Below are 23,401 nucleotides of genomic sequence, written 5' to 3' on the forward strand. Positions count from 1 at the left end.
GGATTTTATGCGACAAGGGACCCTTAACGCTATCGCATTAAAATCACTTAAGTTTATAGGGGCCTTCACCATGTTTGGGCATAGAAAATACACGAGCAGTGTTGCTGAAATGGGATGTTGTTAAGTGCGTCTGGAAAGTATTGCGCCTGTTCATGCGTTCCGCGAAAACAGCGGCAAATGCAAACGAACGCCCGTCACCCTGTACGGAGAAACCACTCTGAGCAGTGAAAATAGACACGACCTCCAGCGACATAGCACGTTCCGTTTTCAATGGTAAATTGTCGCAAACTGTAAATTAAAGAATATCTATTCCTTGTATTTTTACACGACGGAATAAACTGGTCAACCCTATTCGGTTTTCTCACAGATCGACAGCAGATCTGTCTCTGACTACGAGATGTCAACAAAGCCTCGAAGAACACGACTTCCGACATCGCCAGCCTTGCTGTGTAGTGGGCGTTCGTAGTAGATGCTTTTAATGGCGGGAGACTCGTGAGGCTCCTGCAGTTGCGATTTTACAGCGAAGCTGTTAAGCCAAGTAGAAGCGCTCACAATCGGTATATGCCGAATTTCAGGAATTTCTGGAAAAAAGGTCGATATATTTTCGCGGAGTTAGTATTTCAAGGGAATGTGGATAATGTTAGGAGCAATAATCACGCAAATGTCGAAGTGTGTGTGTCAATTAGTGGTTAAATGAATATTGCTATACCCTAGCTATTGGCCCGTGTAGAGCGCTTATAAAAACTGCTTAAAAAGTTACCCTATACCCTTGGAAGTACTGTAAACCGCAGAAATTTCGTACTTGCAGGGAATCGGAGCCGTTTTATATGTGACGGGTACCGAAAGTTTGAATCGCGTGCTCTAATTGGGTGCTTCAAAAATGAATACTTAATACTGCGCATTCAATTTTTATACCAATACGAGGCAGGTTGTTGCTTTTCCTAGGGTTCTTTAGTGAAATATGTTAGGTGCAGCGCTTATATTTCATTGAAGAAGTAAGACTGTTCTGAGTGACGAGGGGGAAATGTTTAAACCAATCACGTTAGCTACAGCTTTTGTAGGAAGTTACTTATTAGAGCGTTCCACAGTGTCATACGGTATGCGCAATGTTTGCCAGAGTGCTAAAATACCGGCACAAAACACTCACAACAAATTCCGTAAGAATAAAGCTAATATTAAGTTTAGTAAGTGCTAAAACTTTAGTGCTACGCGCTTAATTAAAAACATTGCAAATTTTTATTGAATACTCGTTTTTTCACATGTTATGCCTAATAAGGAATTCGTAGTTGGTTTCTCTAATGACCTCGGCGAAATAAATTACGTACCTTGTTTATATTTCGTGAACACATTATGAGTAAAACGTACATATAGGGAGGACTTGAACTTGTGGGTTTATTACAGCCTCTGAATGCAATTAGGTCATCAAGTGTCCCGGAGCATTATCAGTGCATTTTCCGAATGCTATAAAATTGAGTACGCTGCATTGGCCGAACTACAAATCCCACCAAGATCAGGTTTAACAAACACAGGTATAAAGTTACGGAAAATTCGCGCGTAAGGTAAATGTATGTGCAGTGAATACAGCGTTTGCACAAAAATAATTCTCCGTAAAGTGCTTGAAAGCATTATGCAATTTTTTGACGCTATGTTTCCGAGTGTCCCAAGAGAACTATCATCATCGTCATTATTGTCAGCCTATTTTTACGTCCACGACAGCACGAAGGCTTCTCCCAGCGATCTGCAATTACCCCTGTCTTGTGCTAGCTGAAACCAACTTGTGCCTGAAAATTTGCTAATTTTATCACCTCACATAGTTTTCTGCCGTCCACGACTGCACTTACCTTCCCTTTGCAGCCATTCTGTAACTCTAATGGTCCACCGGTTATCTACCCTTCGCATTACATTGCTTGCCTAGCTCTATTTTATCCTCCTAATTTCCAATATAATATCGGCTATCTTCATTTGCTCTCTCATCTACACCGCTCTCTTCCTGTATCTTAACATTACGCTTAGCGTTTTTCGTTCAATTGCTCTTTGGGCGGTCCTGAACTTGTTATCGAGCTTCTTTGTTGACCACCAAGTCTCTGCAACATATGTTAGCACCGGTAAAAACTTCATATTTGGCTAATAAAGGGGCAGGCTGCAGGTCGTGCGTAGGCTAAATTCGAAGTGATGGGGGGCAATTTTAGATTTTAGTGATGGGGGACATAGTTTAGATTTCAAGATAATAAGGGACACGGGTTAAGCAATATGTATGCAACTTTCAAAGTGTGTTGGTTAATTTAAACTCTTGCAATAAAATAGGTCTGCGAGTGGTCCGGAGCGCTGTAGGAGCGTATTTTACGAGCGGTACAAAATTGAGCATCCTGCTATGGCATAACTACGAACAACGACAAGATCATACGAAGAACCCGCCGTGGTTGCATAGTAGCCATGGCGTTGGTATGCTGACCACGAAGTCGCGGTATCGAATCCCCGCCACGGCGGCCTCATTTCGACGGGGGCGAAACGCGAAAACACCCGTGCACTTAGATTTAGGTGCACGTTAGAGAACCCCAGTTAATACAAATTATTCCGGAGTCCCGCACTATGGCGTGCCCCATAATCAGATCATGGTTTTGGCACGTAATACCCGTTAATCTAACTTTAATTTAAATTGTACGAAGAAAATAGTGCCGATCACTACGGCAAATCTGTGCGCGAATTTCAATGCCTACGGATCAAATACAAGGTTTGGCGAAAATTTCTTAAACAAGTGTTAGAATGTGCGAGATCGCAGCTATCAGCGACATTTCCCAATGTGCCGAGAAAACTCTGCGTTATACAACCTTTTTATTCAGGCAAAATTTGGGCCATCTCAAGTACAATGTGGCGGGATATATTAAGTATCCTGGTTTCAATAGAAGCGCTGCAAATATTTACTGAACCCTTGCTTTTTCGGATTTTCAATGCGTTATATGACATTATCGGTGAGTTAAATGAGGCTTGTTTGGGGAGTGTAAGGGCTATTTACTGAGTGATGAATTGGTAAAATTTGATGTTTGTGGATTAACTGCGTCATTTGCAGCAAATTGCTTATGCAAGCGCCCCAGAGCGTTGCGGCTGTCTCTTACAACCAACCCGCATTTACACCGCGGTCCTTGTGGAACTGGGAACGCAACCGCGATCAAATAATAACGAGAATCGGAAAGAGGGGAATACGTGGACCCTATGTCCAATGTTCTGGCGAAGTAAAACGTGTATAGATGAATTACTGCCTTAGTAAAACTTTCTCTGGAAGTTTCGAACAGGCCAGTCATATAGTGGCAACATTTTAAAGCACGTGATTTAATTACAAGCAACTGAAGTCCTTCTTCTAAGCTGTCCTAAAGAACCAGCTTCGCTGGAAATGGGGTTGTGATTCTGCTAAGTCGCGCAAGTCTGCTACAGTTATTTTTTTTCCCTGGAACATTCATATGTTGGCGTGAAGGATTAGGGTGGCAGGGTGGATGGATGGATGGATGGATGGACGGGTGTTATGAGCGTCCCCTTAGGAACGGGGTGGGGGGCGGGGGGTGTTTTGCGGAACCAAGATCTTGCTATTGTACAGTCTAACGTCCTACTTAGGTTAAAAAAGAAAAAAAAACACACACACGATGAATTTCCAAAACCATATACTTAGCCATGGACTAAGCACCGCCCTCAAGTGTGGAAATGCTTTCACCGTGTACCGTGACTCTATGGGTTATAAGCAACGACGACATGTGGCACGTCGCCGAAGAGAATACCTGCCGTCCATTCCTGAAGATCAGCGCCGTCGAGGAGAGCGTCAACTCCGTCACGAACAGCAGGTACAGGCACGAGAAGGACAGCTCTGGCGTCAGCTGCTTGTGGGGCTCCAGAAAGTACAACGCGGAGAAGAGGATGATCGTCAGCTGCGTAGATGGTGCCAGTGCATCGTCGTACACAGTAAGCTGCCTTCATTAAAAAAAAATCAACATTCCTGCACGCGCTTCTACATCCACAAATGCTTATAGTATCGTCCTCCTCATTGAAACTACAATGAATTGAGGAGGGTTTCCGTGCTAGATGGTAGTTACAGCTGCATTTTCTCGCCAATGGCCCAATTGACTGGTCGCTTGCGAGCGCTCTAGCGAGCTTCTGAGGTGCAGCTTACGTTCAAATCGTTGAATAGAGCGCGTGAAATACATTCACCTAGTTCATCCTGAAAGCCGCGCTGCATCTCAGAGCGCTAGAGGACGCTGTCCCCTTCGACCTAGGACCACAGCGGACATTCCACAGATTCCCTATCCTAGCGCCTCCGTTTTCTCTGGGAGAAAGTGAACGTTCGGCCGAGGCAGGCTTTACCTCGCTGCACTGTAGTGGGTTCTCCCAACACCACCTAGACAGTATAAAGCCTCCGGGATCAGGATAACGGCGTCATGCTGTCTGGCCCGAGTTGCATACGTTCAAATGGGCGCTCTCGAAACTCAGCCGCGTCGATTATTTCGCCACTGCTATCGTCACGCTTCGCTTGACAGTGGAAGCTTCGGGCCAAGCAGCATGACGTCACGAAGCAGAGTGTGAAGGCCTGCTGTCTCGGTGACGGTGGTTCTCCGCGTCGAGTTGCATCGCATTGCAAAGGAGCGGAATGTACCATTAATAGCACCATGAAAATTTAAAATAAATATGCCGTGTATTACAAATTATTAGTTTGACTGCCGCCAAAGCCCAAATGCGTGCCATTGGGGTTAATGCGTTTACAAATTCAATCTTATGAGGGAAAGTCGGTGATCGCTCGCTATTTGATGAGACAGACAAAACAAAAAGTGGCCTAAATTGCAGCATCGATATCTGACATGCGCCATCACAAAAGTGTGCCTGGTGCTGGACAATTGTTCGGCGCAGTACACCCCCGACATTCAATGGACATATTGGGAAGTATGCTAGTCTCCCCCTAACGCAGCATCGGTTATTCGGCGGAAGAACCAGGGAATAATAAACAGTGTGGAATGCAACTAGGGTGAATAAATAGTTGCTCCTGACAACAAGGTCTTCTTTGCTGAGGGCACATGGTTTTAGCGTATCTCGGATCTGGCTATCTGGTAGCAACTTTTACAAAAACACACTCGGTTAAGTGACTTGGATATGTCATATGCGCATGAAAACTGCACCAAATGATACCTCTCCACGCCGAAAACAAGTAGCAATAGCCTTAAATATTCGGAGCGAATAGAGTGCGCAATATTTTACTACTAGCACCATTTGCCGAATACGCGCTAACTTACAGACGCGTACAGTTATACTGGTTGTTCCTGCATGCCCCACGCTTTCGCCTTGCGCTTCCGGTGTGAGTGCGAATGGATGGATACTATGAGGGTCCCTTTTGAAGCAGGGTGGTGGGTTGCGCCACCAAGTTCTTGTTCTTATTTTGCCAAATGTCCTAGGTATAATTTCGAAAAGCACGCGAATACAAATATTGCCAGCGTCAAACTTTTGGACCATCACTGCGAATTCTGTACGCCTCCGTTGTTTGTGGTCTGCCTATGGTCATACCAACGAACCTCCAATTGCCTCTTAGTGATCTCTACTGCGGATATGTTTACTTTCTTCCTGCTATTATTGAACCCAAGGGCTTCAAGGAGGCAAGAGTTACCTAAAGCGGCCGCTGAGTAGTTATCTCCACAATTATTAAAACATGTCCCATGGTTGACCTAGCTTTACCGCAGCAAACACATGCTTCTTCATCCTTGGTGTACCTTTTCTCCTTTGAGGTAGTTACTGATAGCAGGTTTCTTTCTCGTTGCCACCCTCCATGAGATTGTCTCAGACTCTCCTACTTAGCGTTTGACATTCTTTGCTGCCATGTTGCTGACCATACCGGTCACATACTTGCTGGTAAGCTTCTAGTTCGTTTCCTCCACTATGAGTGAATGTTTTCCTACATAAATAAACGTCTCCGCCTCCAAAAGGTATCACAAAACACGTATTGCCCATTTACCTCACAATCCCTGACATGCATAAAAAGTCTGACTTCGCTGTTTCGGCAATATTCCAATTGGCTCAATCTCACATGTTCGAAAAGTTTCCAGATTATCTTCAAGTGTTCACAGATGCATCTGTACACAACGACGGTCAAGGCGCCTCTGCAGCTTTTTTCTGCCCTTCAACTCAAGTACGACGTATCTTTCAAATATCTCATCCAACTTCGTCAACAACTGCGGAACTAGCAGCGAATAATGTTGCACCGAAAAACGTGCAAGAGGAGTTAACTACATCGAAGATCGTCATCTTTACGGACTCCCGTGCTGTCCTTAGCAGGCTACAACGCAGTGAGCTTGATTGTCCACTTGTGCGCAGCATTACTGACTCTGCGAGCGAAATTACATCACGTGGGGTATCTCTCGTTGCTCAGTGGATACCTTCACACGTAGGAATCGCCGGAAAGGAAGAGGCTGATCGGCTCGCTTCAAGTTGCGCTCATAGCAACTGTGTCTGCCCAGAAATGTTGTGCAAGTTGATGACGCTCGTCTGCTGATTCATCGCCACCTACTCAAGCAGCATCCAGATCAGCGCGTCGCAAATGGAACGTTCCCGCCCCGTTTTCGTGGTCGAGGCTTGCCTCGTCACGCTAGAGCACAACTGCTCAAGCTGAGGGTTGGTTAACTGAACGTGCACGAACGTTTATACAGACAAGAGCGTGTAGCAAGTCCATTGTGTACGTCTTGTCGCTGCTACGAGACACTTCAGCACCTTATTTTTGAGTGTCCCGCTTTCAGTGCAGTGGTTGTGTATCTAAACGTGATCAGGGCCATCGCGCCCTACTAACCTTTCTAGAGTTACCTTAGGTTCACGTCTGTAGCGTGAACATTCAACCTTCTGTAGTAGCGTGACCTTCAGTGACCGGCCCTAATGTGTGTGATCAGTGCTGTGCCCTAACGCTTCTTCCTTCGAAGATGGGAGGTGGCGGGTTCAAACACCTTGGGGTGTATATTGTGAACCGACTACCGGTGAAACGGTGATTGCGTGCAGCTGTATTCGGCATCTCATCGTGGAGAGCACAATTAGCCGCATAGCGAACTAGCCATGGATATGGTTGATAATTGTGGAGGCTGTTCGACGCGGCGTCACTTTAATTCCGGCTGCAGAGTCGAAACTCGGCAGAACAACGTGCGCAGTGTACTGTGTTCTACTTTAGTCTTTAGATTTCTCCTGTTGCTATTCCTTTCCTCTTTCCTCCCCTCCTTCCTATCTTCCATTTCTGTGTTGCTGTCACCTCCCTTCAGAAGAGTAGGCAGGCGTTGTGCCCCTTCCGGTGGCAGTTGCCAGCTTGCTCCTCGCTTTCCCTTTCCTGTTAACTGTGTATATGTGTATATGTGTTCAAAACAAATAATAATAATAGTAATAATAATAATAATAATAATAATAATAATAATAATATCCAAACGCTATCGCAACCCATTGATTATCTTCCACATTCCTCGGTCGTTCTTCAACATCAATTTTACTCTGAGCTTCCCTCACTTCAAAACTTGTCCAGCCAATATCGCCCTGCACAGCTTCATTAGTAGTGTTCCTGCGATCGCCCAATGCGGGCGTAGGCATCCCATTGGCCTTTGGTCTGCAGCTGCGTCTAAGTCGCACGCGTGCAGGGATCTCCATTGTTCTGGCAGGCCCATGGCTTTAGCAGGGCGCGTCGAGTTTGCATGCTTATGAAGACAATATCTTTTTCGGTGACCTCACACTGGTTCGGAATATCTGGCTATCTGCAATGAACTTTCCTCGAAGAATAAAGAAAAAAATCAACGATAGAAAGTGCCTGTAAAGGGTCGACCCGAAATAAGACAAGGCTTACGTAATTGCGCATGAAATACGATACGAAACAACACAAACTGAGGGAACAATGAATATGAAAGAGGGAGAGAGAACGACAACCAATGTAGTCAACATTTATTCATCGAATCAGTTGAACTACTGTTTACTTCGATCTTGCCTTCTTTAGCGTATACACTTGGTTGACCGTTTCTTTATTAGCTTGAAGATGTGCAGAAATACGAAAATCAGCGTTTCTATGGAGATCAGCATGGTGGCTGCAGCCTGGAGAAAAGCGCTGCAACAACCGCTCTGGTTACATATGTGCCACGGCTAGTTAGGTGATGTTTTCACAGCCCCGAGTAGCCGACCGAACAATTGGCGTAGAGTCCCTTTGTTTGGAACAGCTTTGTAGGTTTTAACATTCTACATTTGTTTTTTTTTATTTTGGGAAAGCTTCGTAATTCCCGCTCAACTTCCCAGAATCAGGACTCAACTGTTCAAATTATTTTTTTACACTTTTCTTAACGAGTCCTTTATTTATATTCTTCCTTTCCCACTTTCACCTCCTCGTATCGTGTTTGAGCCAGTAAATCTTTCAAGAGACACGATAAACGCGCGATAAAGACACACGTTACGAAAATGTCCCGTGACACTGAACAGAGCGCCGAAACTAATATTCACTACTATGCATGCGTTGTATACGCACCACAGAGGTGGAGGCCGTGTAAACAGAATCAAGCACGCCGTCCAGCAGGTTCGCCCGAAAGAGCCACGATAGCTCGACGTTGCGCAGACGCTGCACCGTCTCCTGCAGGGCCTCTTCCCAGGCGTACATCTTCACCGTTCGGATGGATGCGAACAGGTCCGACAGACTTTTAATGCGCTCCTCACGGGCTTTCATTTGACGTTGCTGTAAAACAGGGGCAAAACAATTCACCGACCATTACGATAATTCCTAAAGCGAAATTTCAGCGCGGCTGCATACGTGTTTTCATTTCGCGGTATATTGGCTGACGCGGACAACCTATCTCGTGCGGTACGTTGTAAACCGAGCGGTGTTGTAAAGAACGCGAGAGGGGGCGCGTGAGTGACGCATTGGCGAGATTCACAGCAGGCGCAGCAGACAGGCCACCGCTTATGCAGCGCTTTGTTTGCATGCAGACGACGTGCGCTATTCTGGCGCCATCTCGCAGCCATCGTCGCCGCAAAGCCCGTCTTGCGCGGCACTACGCTTTTCTTCTCACGCTTTCGCCATACCTTAGTCCTCCGCTTTTCGCCTCATGGTTCCGCTGCACCCTCCTCCCCCGCTGTCATCCTCGCGCTCTCTTCACTATCGCCGTCTTTCGTCTACCACTACGCTCTGCGTTCGCTTTCATCTTTCGCTGTGTACGGTCGCTCGGTTACGAGGGATAACGCCAATGTTTGTCGCAGGAACGGGTGCCTAAGAGCTGCGCTCTTAAAGCAAAGAACAATGCAAGACTCGCGAAATCCGTCATGCAATTGCACGTGCCGTATTCACATGGCAATGAGAGGAGCGTATCTTGCAAATCCTTTTACCACCATGCAGTCATTTACTTAGAGATTGTGCACAAGGTGAGAGAGAGGGAGAGAAAAAAACCATCTTTAATGTGCTTAAGGATGGCTTGATTTACAGGAGTGGTTCCTTCTTCCTGGGAAGCCATGCACCATCTTGGCTGCGATCGCCCTATCAACCAACGAGATCTGTTCCGAGAGGTGGAAGGTGGACAGAAGCGCCCACCGTCTTAAGGCGATAATAAACAGAAGCACTAAATATGGTTTTAATGCTAAAGTAGCATTTTAAAACATGGCTTTCGTTAAATTTGTGTTGAATTCACATTAATAGGTTTAGACAAAGTAAAACTAAAGCTACCATTTCTTGAATTATGCGCCGAAACCTCAGCGCCAGTATGTCAGTTGGACGTCACGAATTTCAAAGTATTATTTCGCATGTGTGCCTTTGTTAGTGTGTGCCTGTTCATGAAACATGCGAAGTTCAATCTTTACTTCTTTCAGAGTACAATATATTGTCATGTTGTAGTGACGGTGAAGAACACAGTAGCGGAAACTGTGAACTACGAAAGTAGCTCTTCATTGGCCGAACCTGTGCCCAGAAAAGAACAGTCAAGCCCAACGACAGCGGTGATCACAGCCGGCGTTCATGAAAATCTGATCTGCAGGTCAAGCGCGTCGATTGTTTATGCATTACTCGTCGAAGACTGCAGCTGAACAGCTCGTGACCGCGTGCCTTCCAGAAAGTACCACACAATTCGTCTCGCGCATGCAATCAGATTACACCAGGTGAGGCAGTAGCAGACACAACAGACAGACTGAACGATAACCTTCGATAAAGTTCCGAATCACGCTAGCCCGTCATGGCGTTGAGCAGTAACTTTAAGCTGTTAGAGGGCGAAATGTAGTCTCCGAGAAAAAAGAAAGTAAGTACACGTGTCAGTATAGCCTATCATGAATGTTAAAGCTTAACTAGGCTCGAGCAGAGACCGTCAAATCGTGGACGTCACGGCGAACTGGAGCCGGAACTTGAAGCAGGCGTCGCCATCTGTATATCGTCACTGTGTGTTCTTTCTCTCGAAGCGTCTTGTTGAGGTAAGTGTTTTTTTTTTGGTAGTGTACACACTTACACTCTAAAAACAAGCTTACACCCTTTGGGGTGTATATCTGCCACACAACAATAATCGTCATCTGCCTTACTTGCGTTTCCTTTCTTGAAAACGCCGCGCCCACTACTTTCCTGTCGGGGATGCTATGTCATGCTGATAACACGCATGCCGTTCGTTACTGGAAAGTACCAGGCTCGCCGCGTTAAAGAAAGGAAATGCGGACAAGACAGATGACGATTATCGTTGTGTTGAAAAAGGGTGTAATTTTGCTTAACATGGTAGAACATCAACTACCACTACAACTACCACTACTAAATTAAGACGCCAAGCTGGGCGAGTTGGTGATTGAACATGTTCCTATGGGTGGGCAGCGCAACCCGGACGAAGGACGAGAGGCAGCGCTCGTGTTGTGTTCTGCCTCTCGTCCTTCGTCCGGGTTGCGCTGCCCATAGGAACATGTACCACAACTACTATTGCTATGCAAGAACTACTAGGAGGGAACAAGGTATAAAATCAATAGGACTGTTTACGCATTTACTTCCACTTCCGCTCGCTGACTGATGTAGCGCCACACGACAGTCGCTAAGTTCTCCAGGTGATCGTGAAAAACGTAATAGTCCAGCGACGCTTAGCCTAATCGCACAACGAAGCGTCCTCCCTGAATACTAAAAACGAAAACCGTCTCGTCCTCGTCATCACCCTATTTTATGTCCACTGCAGGACGAAGGCCTCTCCCTTCGATCTCCAATTACGCCTGTTCAGCACCAACCGAGTCCAACTAGCGCCTGCAAATTTCTTAATTTCATCACCCCACCTAGACTTCTGCCATCCTCGACTGCGCTTCGCTTCTCTTGGCGCTCCTGTAAGCGTCATGGTCCGCCGGTCGTCTAACCTACGCTCTAAAATTTTTCACACCCTTATGGGTGTAATGCGGGTGTATTCATCTTTTCACCCTTGTAAACACCCTTGAAACACCCTTTTTTAATGGGAAAGGGTGTTCAACAAGAAAACACCCTTGGCACACCCCAGCCTTTCTAATTTACACCCTAATTATAAGGGAGTAAGTGAACAATCTTACAATATATGATAAATTAACATTGCCAGTTAAGGCGTTGATATTGGCTTTACATGAAACGCGCGCTACCTGCGCTTGAATCAGGTAGCTGGAATGATTAGATCGGGGCATCTAGGCAGCAGCGCACTGGCTCCGAACAGCGGTCAATAATGAAGTTTCCCACGAATGTTGATATCGAACGGATGCCACTAACGCGCAGACTTTGCATAGCCAGATATCTGCAAAAGGCTTCATATGTTCAATGGCAAAATATTTACAATGCTATCACTGAATACTTAAAGGTGTGCAACCAGTTAGACTGGGAATTGTTAGGAGTGAGGGCCAACGGTAAATAGCTCACCAACTTACTGTTTGTAGATGACATTGGCATACTCAGCAAAGCTGCAGACTATTTGCAACAAACGTTTGAGGACCTTGGCGAAGAAAGTGTAAGAGTCTGATTGAGAGTTAGTATGCAGAAGAGAAAAGTAATGTTCCGCAGCCAGGCGAGAGAACGAATCGAGAGAACGGTCGGCAGTCAGCCTCTAGAACCTGCGCAGAAATAAGTTTATTGAGGTTAATTACTCGCAGGGGCCTCTGATCAAGGAAATTAAGAAAAATACAAAATTAGCTGGAGAGCTTACGGCAGGCATTACTAAATCATGACCAGGGAGCTTGCTGCTAATCATTGCTTTCTACCGTTGCTAACGTATGGGGCCGAAACTTGGAAGTTACCAAAGAAGCTTGGGAAGACGTTGAGGACCGCGCAACGAGCGATGGAATGAAAATTATTAGGCATGACGATAATAGACAGGAGGACAGCGATGCGGATTAGAGAGCGAACGGGGATAGCTGATATTCTGGTTGACGTTAAGAGGAAGAAGTCGTGCTGGGCAGACATTGCAATGCGTAAGGGAGAGAACTGCTGGTCTATTGGAGTTGCAGAATGGGTGCTAAGGGAAGGGAAGCACAGTCGAGGACGGCAGAGAATAATGTGGACGTGATGGAATTGGGAAACTTGAAGACACATGGAACCAGTTAGCACAAGACAGGGGTATTGGAGATCGCTGGAGAAGCTTTCGTACTGCGATGGACGTCAAAATAAGCTGATGATGATGATGATGATGATGTGACGACATCCATGCCAGCTTCGCGGCATGTCATTCATGTTATGACATGCATGCGTGTCATGCACGTTCTGATAGCTCGATTTGCGTCGATTGCGGTGTGGGGGGGGGGAGGCTAGTAGCGGCGTAGCCAAGTGGGGCACGCCGGGCACTTGTAACGCTCACTAACAGTAAATTTTTTGCTACTATGGCAATGGCCCCGCTCCTTCCCCCTCCACGGTCAATATGGACCCCACCCCCCCTCACACGAAAAAATTTTCTGGCTACACCACTGCGGGGAGGGGGTGTAAGATTGCTCCAGAGCCCTCCCCTTATCTTGTCAACGGAAACGGGGGAGTGGTGGGCCGCTGCCACCGGGCCGCAAACCTTAGGCAGCCCAATTACCGGCTGCATTTCCCTTTGGAGGTGAATACTGCTCTAATGTCATTACACTGTAGGATTCGTGGCGGTTCGAGGGCCCTCATGCGACAATAAAAAAACAGATACAGCCATCAGCAAGTCTTAGCTTGAGCAGATCTTTGGGAGCTGGGCAAGACTCTCATAAAAAAAAAAAGCTTGGCACCCCTCTTAGATGCATTGTCAACTCTGGGTCACCGCTGACTGCACATTTCCGGTAAAAAAATCACCCAGGAACTCCTCTCGGATTTGTCTAAGTATGCGTAAGCATTGTGACTCTTCCTCATCCACACGCAGTCCATGTCGTTATCAATGTTATGAGACTTAATCCGACGAGTATAAGCGACAGCGCTGCGGCGACACGAGCTGCTGTGGTCGGCGGCGCCAAGTGAATGGCGCAAGCAAAGTACTGCAGATGGCGGGGCCAGGTGCGCTGGTGACGTTACGTTCGTTTTGAGCCGTTATCGCTCTTTAGCACTTCTCGTCCGCGTCGAATCATTATCAACCGTTCTCCGGCGGCGGCTGCTTGTGGCACGGCCGCGCGAACCGTATCTTGAAAGCGAACTGCATTGTGGACAGAGTGTGCCCACTGCTCAAAACTTCACGCGCTCGCTGTGTTCTCACCGTTTACTTCGCTTTGAAAACAGACGCGCGTACACCTATCTTGAAAGTGATCTGCGGAAAGCCCATAGTGCGGCATGAGCTGAAAGCTTCGTGAGCGCAGTGTTCTCGCCGCTTCGGTCGCGTTAAGGCGAGAGCTAGCACGAAGGTGAATTCACTCGCTGCTGCGGGTTCTATTTTGAAAGATATCGTGCGGTACGGACTGACGGACAGATGGTTTTTCTTGTTGGGTAAGTATTACGTTATAAAAAAAAAATCGCTGGGTTCGCGAATTTCGCGGTAACAACCAACACCCCGCCCCCCGCTGAGCGATGCCGTCTTGAACGCCCCCTCCCAAACCCGGGAAAAGGGACACTACCCCTCTATCTCAGTTGAAGAAACGATGATGAAACGTTAACAACGACAAAAACGGCATTTCCGCACGCGTAGTCTTATGGCCTCCGAGATTTGTGCGCGAAGCTGGCGCGCGCGAACCTGGGAGGCCACAATTGGCCGCTTAATAGCATAAAAAGACAAAAAGATAATGTGAAACGACACAGTTAAAAATTCACACAAAGAACTGATCTTAGCTATACTGTTTGAGGAAAAGAAATAAAAAATTAGACAGCCGCAACACACGCCACTAAAGCCACCACCGCCGGCATAACGCGGAACCAACAGTTGGCAACATTCATTCGCGCTTCATTGTCCGCTTCGTATCCGCAACGAGAGCCGCCATCCTTTCGCGCCGGCCGTTTTGTCATAGTTTTGTTTTTCTGCAAGTCCGCGCACGCAGCTCATCGGTAGATGCTCGGGTGCACGGCGTCGCATTGCGACCTGGCTCATTTTCTCGTGTTCGCGCAATCGGTGTGAAACATGTCGCATGTGAAATATTTGATAGAAGTGCCTCACGTCCAAGTCAAGCCGCTGTACGGGTGTATGGCTGTGTGCCCCGTTCTCGGAAGCGTCGACGGGTTTGCGGCATGCGGATTTCAGGTAGTACGTGCAAATGCGTTTCGCCCTCCTATTGAGCTCCGGAGCAAAGCGTGCAACATTTCATGTGAAAGATGCAGCGCCCGTCATCATGGTGTGAATTTCGAGCGGCAAACGAGAACTGTGGCACTTAGAGCACACCGCGGCTGCTAAGTCAGCGTGGAAATTGTTTTACGTTACCGTAATATGTTGCTGTCAGTCTAATCTGCGGCTTGTCGACAGCTAGCCCATTGACTTTTGCTTGTGGCAGCGATAGGTATGTAAATGGAAGCGGTAATAATTTTCGAGAGCAGACAGTTGTTTCGCTCGATGTTTGGTCGTGTTCATGGCGTTATGAAGGCTAGAAAACTGGCCTGATCGTGCTTAGTTCTAACTCCAAGAGGCGCAAGAGGCGTAACGTTGGCGCTGTATGTGTTTGTTTTCCGTGCCGCGAGTACCACTTTCATGCTTTTGTTGCATGAGAGTGGTAGCTGCTACATGCCGCCTGGGGAGAATACAATAAAAGCAATTTCCTCACTTTCATACGTATGCAATCTGACGTAACAAAATTTCCAGCGTTTTATTCGGAGCGTAAATATCCAGTATAGTTTAGTAGGAAACTCAAATTCTATCTTAGCTTAGTAGGCGTGAAACAAGTGAAACTCGCATTCCTTTTTGAATTTTTCGCCCAAACCGCACCGCCCGCAGATGCGTCATCGGGTATTTGACAGTAGCTTCGCTACGTGAGTTGTTTTATGCGCAAATATTGCCCGGTTAAGTATCCTGTTAATTTATGCCGACGCTCGTTCATCTTAAGTTTAAGCGATTACTATCCCGAGTATACCGGACGATGCCAAACTTGTCGTGAGGTGTAGCAAACGCGGGAAATTCAAAGTGGCGTGGCTGCAAGTTCCTGTTTTTACGTTTCTTGCATTCAAAGCCAACAGACACAGTATCACTGATTTATTTCCATTTCTGCTGTACTTGATCAATCTAATGTGACAACTGCATTTGCTCTTTAAGTTCTCCATTTATGTGTATTCAGCTTGGCTGCCAGAAAATGCTTGAATTTTTTTCAGTATCCAAGTGACGAAATATTTCACTTACGGCCGTGTGTGAAACACGGAAGATGACAAAAATGATAGCAAAATGATGAGATGTTTCTTTTATAGCGTTTGGACTCGACTTTTGGTGAGGATGTCGATCAACCTTGGGCCTGGTGATAGCACACCCGACATGGCCAAAGTGCAGCCTATCAGCTAAATGCCCCCGAATGGACCATCAACATCGGAAAATGAAACAGAGCCAGGTAGGGGCAATTTTTACTTTGGAACAGAATACTGACAGCTGCCTCTTTTTTAAAGAACTAAATAACATATTTACAAACCCATCCTTTCTCTTTGTGCAGCCTACACAGAATTGTTTTTTGCTTGTTATACAGATCTTCAGAAAGCAGTTGTTCTGAACCCTTTTTGCATGCACAAATAAATAAAGAGTGCACTTTCTGAAGAAATTGATGCACTGAAATGTGCGTTCGACACACAATGAGATGCAAAATAACCAATAACTTTAAAGCGGTAAAAAAAGACAAGTTTGAAACATGTTCTAACATCATAACCCGCCTTGGCATACGGATCTAAATATAACAGCAACAGAGGTGCATGCAGAGAAGTGTTTGTAAATGTTTGCAAGATACGTACATTGTCTAAGAAATTGTTTTTACTTACTCGGAGTGCAGTAAAAGCTCAAAATGATGCCCCTGCTCCTAATAAAGCACCTTTAGATTTTAAAATTAAATTATGGGCTTTTACATTCCAAAGTCACAACCTGAAGTTTTGGGAACCTGGCCTTCTTTAATGTACACCCGAATCTAAGTGCATAAGCGTTATTGCATTTTACCCCATTGGAGGGCAGCTGCCATGGCCTACATTGAAGCTAGGACCAGCATGACTGAGCAGCATGGCATCATAGTAAGTGGGCTATAACACCAGGTCAGAATGAGAAATACTGCTTAGAACTACCAACTGCTTGGCTCACAAGCACTTTGCACTAAGTTAAAGGAGTACGGAGTACTGACAGCGACCATTTATGTACCAATTTCTTTTTAGGCTGACTCCGTTATTAGGGTGCGAAGCTTCAATTAGTTAAAACCAGCCTAAATTACAGAACCAGCTCAAAACACGCACCATGTATAGCTGGATTTGGACATGAAAATGGAGTCAATTCATGTCTCTGAAAATGGAGGTGGCAGTCACACTATTTCATGCATTTTGCCTAATAATTAATCAATTTCTAAAATATTCTTTTCGAAATTTTTTTCAAGCATGAAAGGAGGAGCCAATTGGTGTTCAGGTGCACGAGTGGTTAGTTGCACGGCACTTTTTGTATGTATTCACTGGCTTCTTTCAAGCTTGAAAAAAAAAAAAAAACTTGTTGCACCTATTGAGCAGTAGAAAGCTGGATTGGGAATTTTTCAGGATGCTCTGCAATTTTCGCACTGACACTTTTGCTTTGAATATAATAATTGAGCAGTTAAATAATCGTTAATAACTAATTACCTAATTAGGAAAAATTCAAGAATTGCTTTCACTTCCTCAAAACAATGGCAAACGACATTACCTTGGTGCTGTCCAGCTACGTGGCACTTGTACATATTTAAAGCTTCCACATGTCAGACAGACCGTCTGGTAATTACAAGGCATATATAGCAGTGGCTAAGTTGTGTGAGCCGGCCATGTGTAGCGAATCATGCGAAACGGCCATGTTTCTTTGACTTAAGGGCATGATAAGATTTACATGCTCGATACCTTGTATCAGTGTGTTCTAGGCCTGTTCGTAGTTTAGCTGCTACATAAACAATATTTCTCCATGTGTAAGCTCATATGCATCTTTCAAGTATATTGCCTCGTGTGTCCAAAATAAACCATCCTCGCGCTTCCTTCATTAAATTTTTAACATGCAACTGCACAAATTTTCATCTAGTTTTCATATTTCCTCGTTGTTTGGCGGCTTTATTACTGAACAAGTTGTTTTCCTTAAACCCTGTTGCACACAGCAGTACACAGCATTTCTGCCTAGAGTGGGAATTTTTTTTTTCAGATTGACATTAATACACCTTGCCTGGGCAATGTTAGGCATTCTACATAACACGGCCCTGCAATAATGTATTATATTGCATTCCAGCATCATGCAAAAGCTGTTTACTTACCAGATTAGAATATGTATAAGTGTTGGAAGTAACAACGGGAAGAAGCCAGCAGATAATGAGGCCAAGGAAAGCATACAGGAACATGTTCTAAGTTTTTATATGTAGTATAGAAATGATAAATTCTAGGTAAATGAAAGTGGATTAAAAGATATCTACCTGTGGGTGAGGAACGGACCCATAACCTTCACATTACGCATGTGATATACTAACCACTGTGGTACTACGGCCGTGTTCGAGCGTCGACAATCTGAGGGGCCATTGTGGACGGTTGAATGCTGCCTCGGTGACACAGTGGTTAGTGCATCACATGCCTAATGCAAATGCTGTAGGTTCGTTCTCTCCACATGCCTGTCTTTTTTTTTACCATTTTCATTTCCCTTTTTCATTTCTACATTTAAATAGAAAATTACACATAAGTTTCCACGTGCCTTCCCTGGCATCTTCCAGCTGTGACTCAGAAAAATTTTGACCCTCAGTATCCTTTCTTCTCATTTGGAAGAACAGGAGCTTCATTTTAAATATAATGAGTTCACTTTGTTCAGCATCTCAATGTGGTCTCAAATCTTATCACAGCATGTGTATTACTAAGTGAATTTTTTGTTAAGATGATGATATAGCATGGGACCTAATTAGTAGCCTTTGTGTACAGATATATGACTAGTCTAATGAATAGGAGGATTTTAAGAAGCACTTCTAACATGGTCTGATCATGTGTTTAAAAAAACAAATCTAGCATGATTTCAGGTATAACTGTTGCCCCTGAAAAATATTTGGATCATCTGCATTGGTATTGTTTTTAGAGAGCACCAATACTGCTTTGATTGAAGTAGCCTCGTGGAACATGAAGCATCGCTTGCTGAGTCAAGGAAATATTATCTGCATATCTGAGGTGCATGTGTCATATGCTCGAATGCTGTTTAAAGGCTGCGAATAAGAAAATTACTTCACTTACCTTCCAGAGATTGCTTCAGTAGTCTATGCTACTCGATCATAAACAATTTACCAGAGTGAACATTCATCACAGTTGGCTTTGCAATGTTTATGCAAAATACCACAATTGCCTACTAGACATGTGACTGCACTAAAACTTGGAATTAATGACCAGTAAGATTTATGGGACAGCAAAACTTTGTTTATTACTCCAGAACAAAATGCCAGGCACTTCAGTTATTTCTGCCATAGAGTTTCTTACAGTAATTACTAGAGGGAACTCTGGCGCTCCAGTCGTACCACCATGGGAATGATGGGAAGCACATGGATTTGTCTGATATTCGTGCTTGTGAATTCAGACGTTCTTGTGGCTTCGTATATTATACGCTATATAAATCTTATTGTAAATTTCAGCGCAGTTTATGCTCTTCGAAGTGCAGAAGACGGCGCCAACACGCATAATTGCTATTAATTGCAACGATTGAGCTTGTCCAGGTGGCCAAATCGAAAGGCGCCAAGCGTCTCAAGGCACTGGTATGCCCGCGATAAATTCATCAGGGCGTTGCACTCGCTTGTCGTTACATGCCTCCGTGGCTTAATGGTTTCAATATCAGACTTCTGTTCTAGACTTCCTGTGTTTGAATCCTGTCGTCGGACGATTTTAATGTTTATTTATTTATTACACAGTATATTGTTCAAAATGACTAGTTTACAAAGTCACAAAGCCGTTTGAAGCCAAACAGACGAAGTTTAGGCATATCCATGTACTTCCCATAATTTCCATGCTGGTACAGCCGTTCTTGTTTGATCTCCTGTAGACACTAATGTCAGAGTTCCCTCTAGTAATTATTGTATGAAACTGATTTCTGCACCTAACTCTTGCAGAAGCGGCACCACACCTGCTGCGTAAACATGCACTACCTTTCGTCCAAGTGCAGGGAATGCTGTGAACTCGCCCTGGACAAAGCCTGCACTAAGTAAAACAAATCACAACGTGCAGTTGCTGCCACGTTGAACTGGTGGAATGAGTATTGAAATGCAGCACCTCCTGAACTAGTTCAGGAAGTGCAGGTTAATCAAGTGGAGATTATATAGTAACAGAAGTTGAGTGATTCTGCATTACATTCACGAAATATACTTCATGATACTTTTCCATTTATTTCCTCAGTTATTAAGAATCCATTTTGCATTGTTGGACAAAACTACAGAATGCCAACATATGTTCTAGCATTCACTGGTAGCAAACATGTCAAAACTTGTTCTAGTTTCTGGATTGCCGCTTTAACCGTTAACCCCCAAGTTAATTCCGGAAATATGCACCAAATTTTTTACGTACTAAATTTTTCGGTGTCATTCTCATTCTAAAAATATATTACTTCATTGGTCTCTGGTTAGAAATAACACAAAAATAAGAGCTGCTCTTGAGGGCTGCTTTCCCTCAATGCCGACTGTAACTCATCTTTGACAATAAGAGCAGCATAACATCGGGCAGAAAGAGTGCGACTCGTCATTGGCGATATTGGTACTACCTGCAGTCACTAGTACAGCTTGGGATCAAGGGTTAAAGGTTGCGACTTCGTTGCTGCCCAATTTTAATTCTGCAGCTGTTACACTTGGGTGTAGCGTGTGTATGTACGTGTGCATGAATTAAAATGATTTCACGCTAGAGCAAAGCAACTGTAGCGCAGAGAGGCATTAGTCATCTTTATATATTTGCTTTGTAAAGATGCGCTAGGTTTATCTTTTGCAATATAGACTTGGTGCTTTTTGGCCAAAGATGACCGTGTGCTACTAAAACCTATCAATTAATTAGCTTTTTGCAGTAGCAGGTGCTTATTCCTTTTTCGGGATTGGTGTGTGAGTTTTCATTTGTTTTTCTTGAACTGTGCAATTCCCACTCAGAGGACTGCATGTCATCTGAGGTGTTCCTTTTTCAACCAAGAATGTTGAGGTTGTGTTTGTGAAACTCGATTTCTTGCCTCAAACGAGCTTGTACAAACTGACCAAGCTGATAATTCTACCTGCTTATATATGAAATATGTTGCGGTTATGAACCCTCATAATGAATGACACATAGTATAAAAATTTTATCTATTAAAACAATTTAATGAAATTTTTCATGTTTTTCGCGTTCGTGTTCACTTCTCTACTCTCGTGTCCTGTCTGCATGCCTCACCTCTTTTTTACCACAATGTAGGGGGAAAAGGCTCCGGTAACAACATGCATTCAGTATGGTGGCCCAGACGTGTATGCAAGCAACCTCCTTCATGTGGACCAAGAACTACTCTGCAGTGTCTCGCAGACTTCCATGCGAAGTCCTCAACATTCTCGTGTCAGTGGAATGGCTGCTCATCTATCTGCGTGTCCATCACCAAGACGGCCAGTTGTAAAGCTCCTGTACCCGTTTAAGAAAGCTTAATGATTTTTTTATTTAGTTTTCACGGTTGGCCGTAGAATCTTAACTTTCTTGATGTTTCTAACATTTTTACCTGGCACAAAGTGGTGCAATAACTTTAAACCAGTGTAATGTATTTAAGTTTGATTGTTGTGTTCATATAGGAGGTTGTGGCCAAGTACTGCACCAGGGTGGCCAATCCTGCTCTGGTGAGGGAGTGTGTTACCGGTTCTGGTCACCGGCATCAGGCCACACTCCAGGCCTGTTTATGCAATTTTATCAACACGCGGATTTTTTTTTTTTAATCCGGTGGAAAATTGCGCGGCACCGGGATTCGAACCACGGACCTCTTGCACGCGAGGCGGGTGTTCTACCTCTACGCCACCGCTGCCAGTATGTAAAAATACTGAAAGATATCTATAGCGGCTCCACAGCCACTGTAGTCCTCCATAAAGAAAGCAACAAAATCCCAATAAAGAAAGGCGTCAGGCAGGGAGATACGATCTCTCCAATGCTAGTCACAGCGTGTTTACAGGAGGTATTCAGAGACCTGGATTGGGAAGAATTGGGGATAAGAGTAAATGGAGAATACCTTAGTAACTTGCGCTTCGCTGATGATATTGCCTTGCTTAGTAACTCAGGGGACCAACTGCAATGCATGCTCACTGATCTGGAGAGGCAGAGCAGAAGGGTGGGACTAAAAATGAATCTGCAGAAAACTAAAGTAATGTTTAACAGTCTCGGAAGGGAACAGCAGTTTACGATAGGTAGCGAGGCACTGGAAGTGGTAAGAGAATACATCTACTTAGGACAGGTAGTGACTGCTGATCCAGATCATGAGAGTGAAATAATCAGAAGAATAAGAATGGGCTGGGGTGCGTTTGGCAGGCATTCGCAGATCATGAACAGCAGGTTGCCATTATCCCTCAAGAGAAAAGTGTATAACAGCTGTGTCTTACCAGTACTCACGTACGGGGCAGAAACCTGGAGGCTTACGAAAAGGGTTCTACTTAAATTGAGGACGACGCAACGAGCTATGGAAAGAAGAATGATAGGTGTAACGTTAAGGGATAAGAAAAGAGCAGATTGGGTGAGGGAACAAACGCGCGTTAATGACATCTTAGTTGAAATCAAGAAAAAGAAATGGGCATGGGCAGGACATGTAATGAGGAGGGAAGATAACCGATGGTCATTAAGGGTTACGGACTGGATTCCGAGGGAAGGGAAGCGTAGCAGGGGGCGACAGAAAGTTAGGTGGGCAGATGAGATAAGGAAGTTTGGAGGGTCAACATGGCCACAATTAGTACATGACCGGGGTAGTTGGAGAAGTATGGGAGAGGCCTTTGCCCTGCAGTGGGCGTAATCAGGCTGATGATGATGATGATGATGATGAATGTATTTAAGTGATGCTCACTCTAATGCCTATCTGGTTTTGTTAGTGCTTAAGAAATTTGTATGTCTGATGAGGTAACAGCATTTGAATTTGTCATCGTGGCTCGTTTCAATGAGCTGCTAGGAAATAAGACGCAAAACTTATCACATGCCAGTTGTAGCATTTTTGTTTTCATGACTACAGTATACATGTTTCAAAAGATGGAAAGTGGGGAAAAACGCCTGAAGAACATAATCATCCTAGGATTGTCATGTCCTTACATCTCTGCAATGATAATGCCTCATACATCTTGGGAGCACATTGGTCACAATGCCTGCAGGTATACTTGATAAGAGAATAGCTTGCACCCAGATTTGCCACACAGTTGATGGCTGATGGCTTTTGTTTGTCGTCTTCATGTTACTACTATGTATTCAATATTCATTTAGATGTAAAGGACACTACAGGCACTGAAGTACCAAATGAGACTTGCATTTCAGGGGACAAAGTGCCCAGCATGCCTGTCACAAAACGTGTTCTAGGGGCTACCTTGCCTCTATAGGTAAATGGACACCAGATGCTCTGTGTACAGTGTAATCGGTGTACTTGTCTGGAGTGCTTGAAAGATGTGCTACGGGCTGTACTGGCACTGTCTGAAGATAATGCATCGTTCTAGAAACCCTGCAGCTGTGCATCTGCCACCATACAGAAGGAACTGTCCTAATTTTGTTGATGTTGAAATTTAGGAGCTGCAATGAATAGTTGTGAATGTGGCAGTGCTGCCAAACTAAAGCACAAATTACACACCTCGACTCACACAATGCACTCTGAAAGTTTTGCTACGTGGTATCTGTGTTTGCTGCCTGACCTTATGGCACCTTTACGAGCAATCGCAGGTGATTGCAGCTGCTGAG

At 44.8% G+C, this 23,401-nt stretch overlaps 1 protein-coding gene across 1 annotated transcript in view; it reads right to left on the reverse strand.

Annotated features, from left to right (window-relative positions):
• LOC126528457 (multidrug resistance protein mrp-7-like) overlaps nucleotides 1-23,401 on the reverse strand; it is a 138,503-nt gene that overhangs the window by 84,987 nt on the left and 30,115 nt on the right. The window contains exons 6-7 of the mRNA XM_050176339.3: nucleotides 8,501-8,704; nucleotides 3,768-3,914 (exon numbers count right to left, since the gene is read on the reverse strand). Coding sequence (XP_050032296.3) covers nucleotides 3,768-3,914; nucleotides 8,501-8,704 — 351 coding nt within the window. The remainder of the gene's footprint in view (nucleotides 1-3,767; nucleotides 3,915-8,500; nucleotides 8,705-23,401) is intronic.

This window comes from Dermacentor andersoni, chromosome 9 (genome assembly GCF_023375885.2).
Source record: "Dermacentor andersoni chromosome 9, qqDerAnde1_hic_scaffold, whole genome shotgun sequence".
NCBI lineage: Eukaryota > Metazoa > Arthropoda > Arachnida > Ixodida > Ixodidae > Dermacentor > Dermacentor andersoni.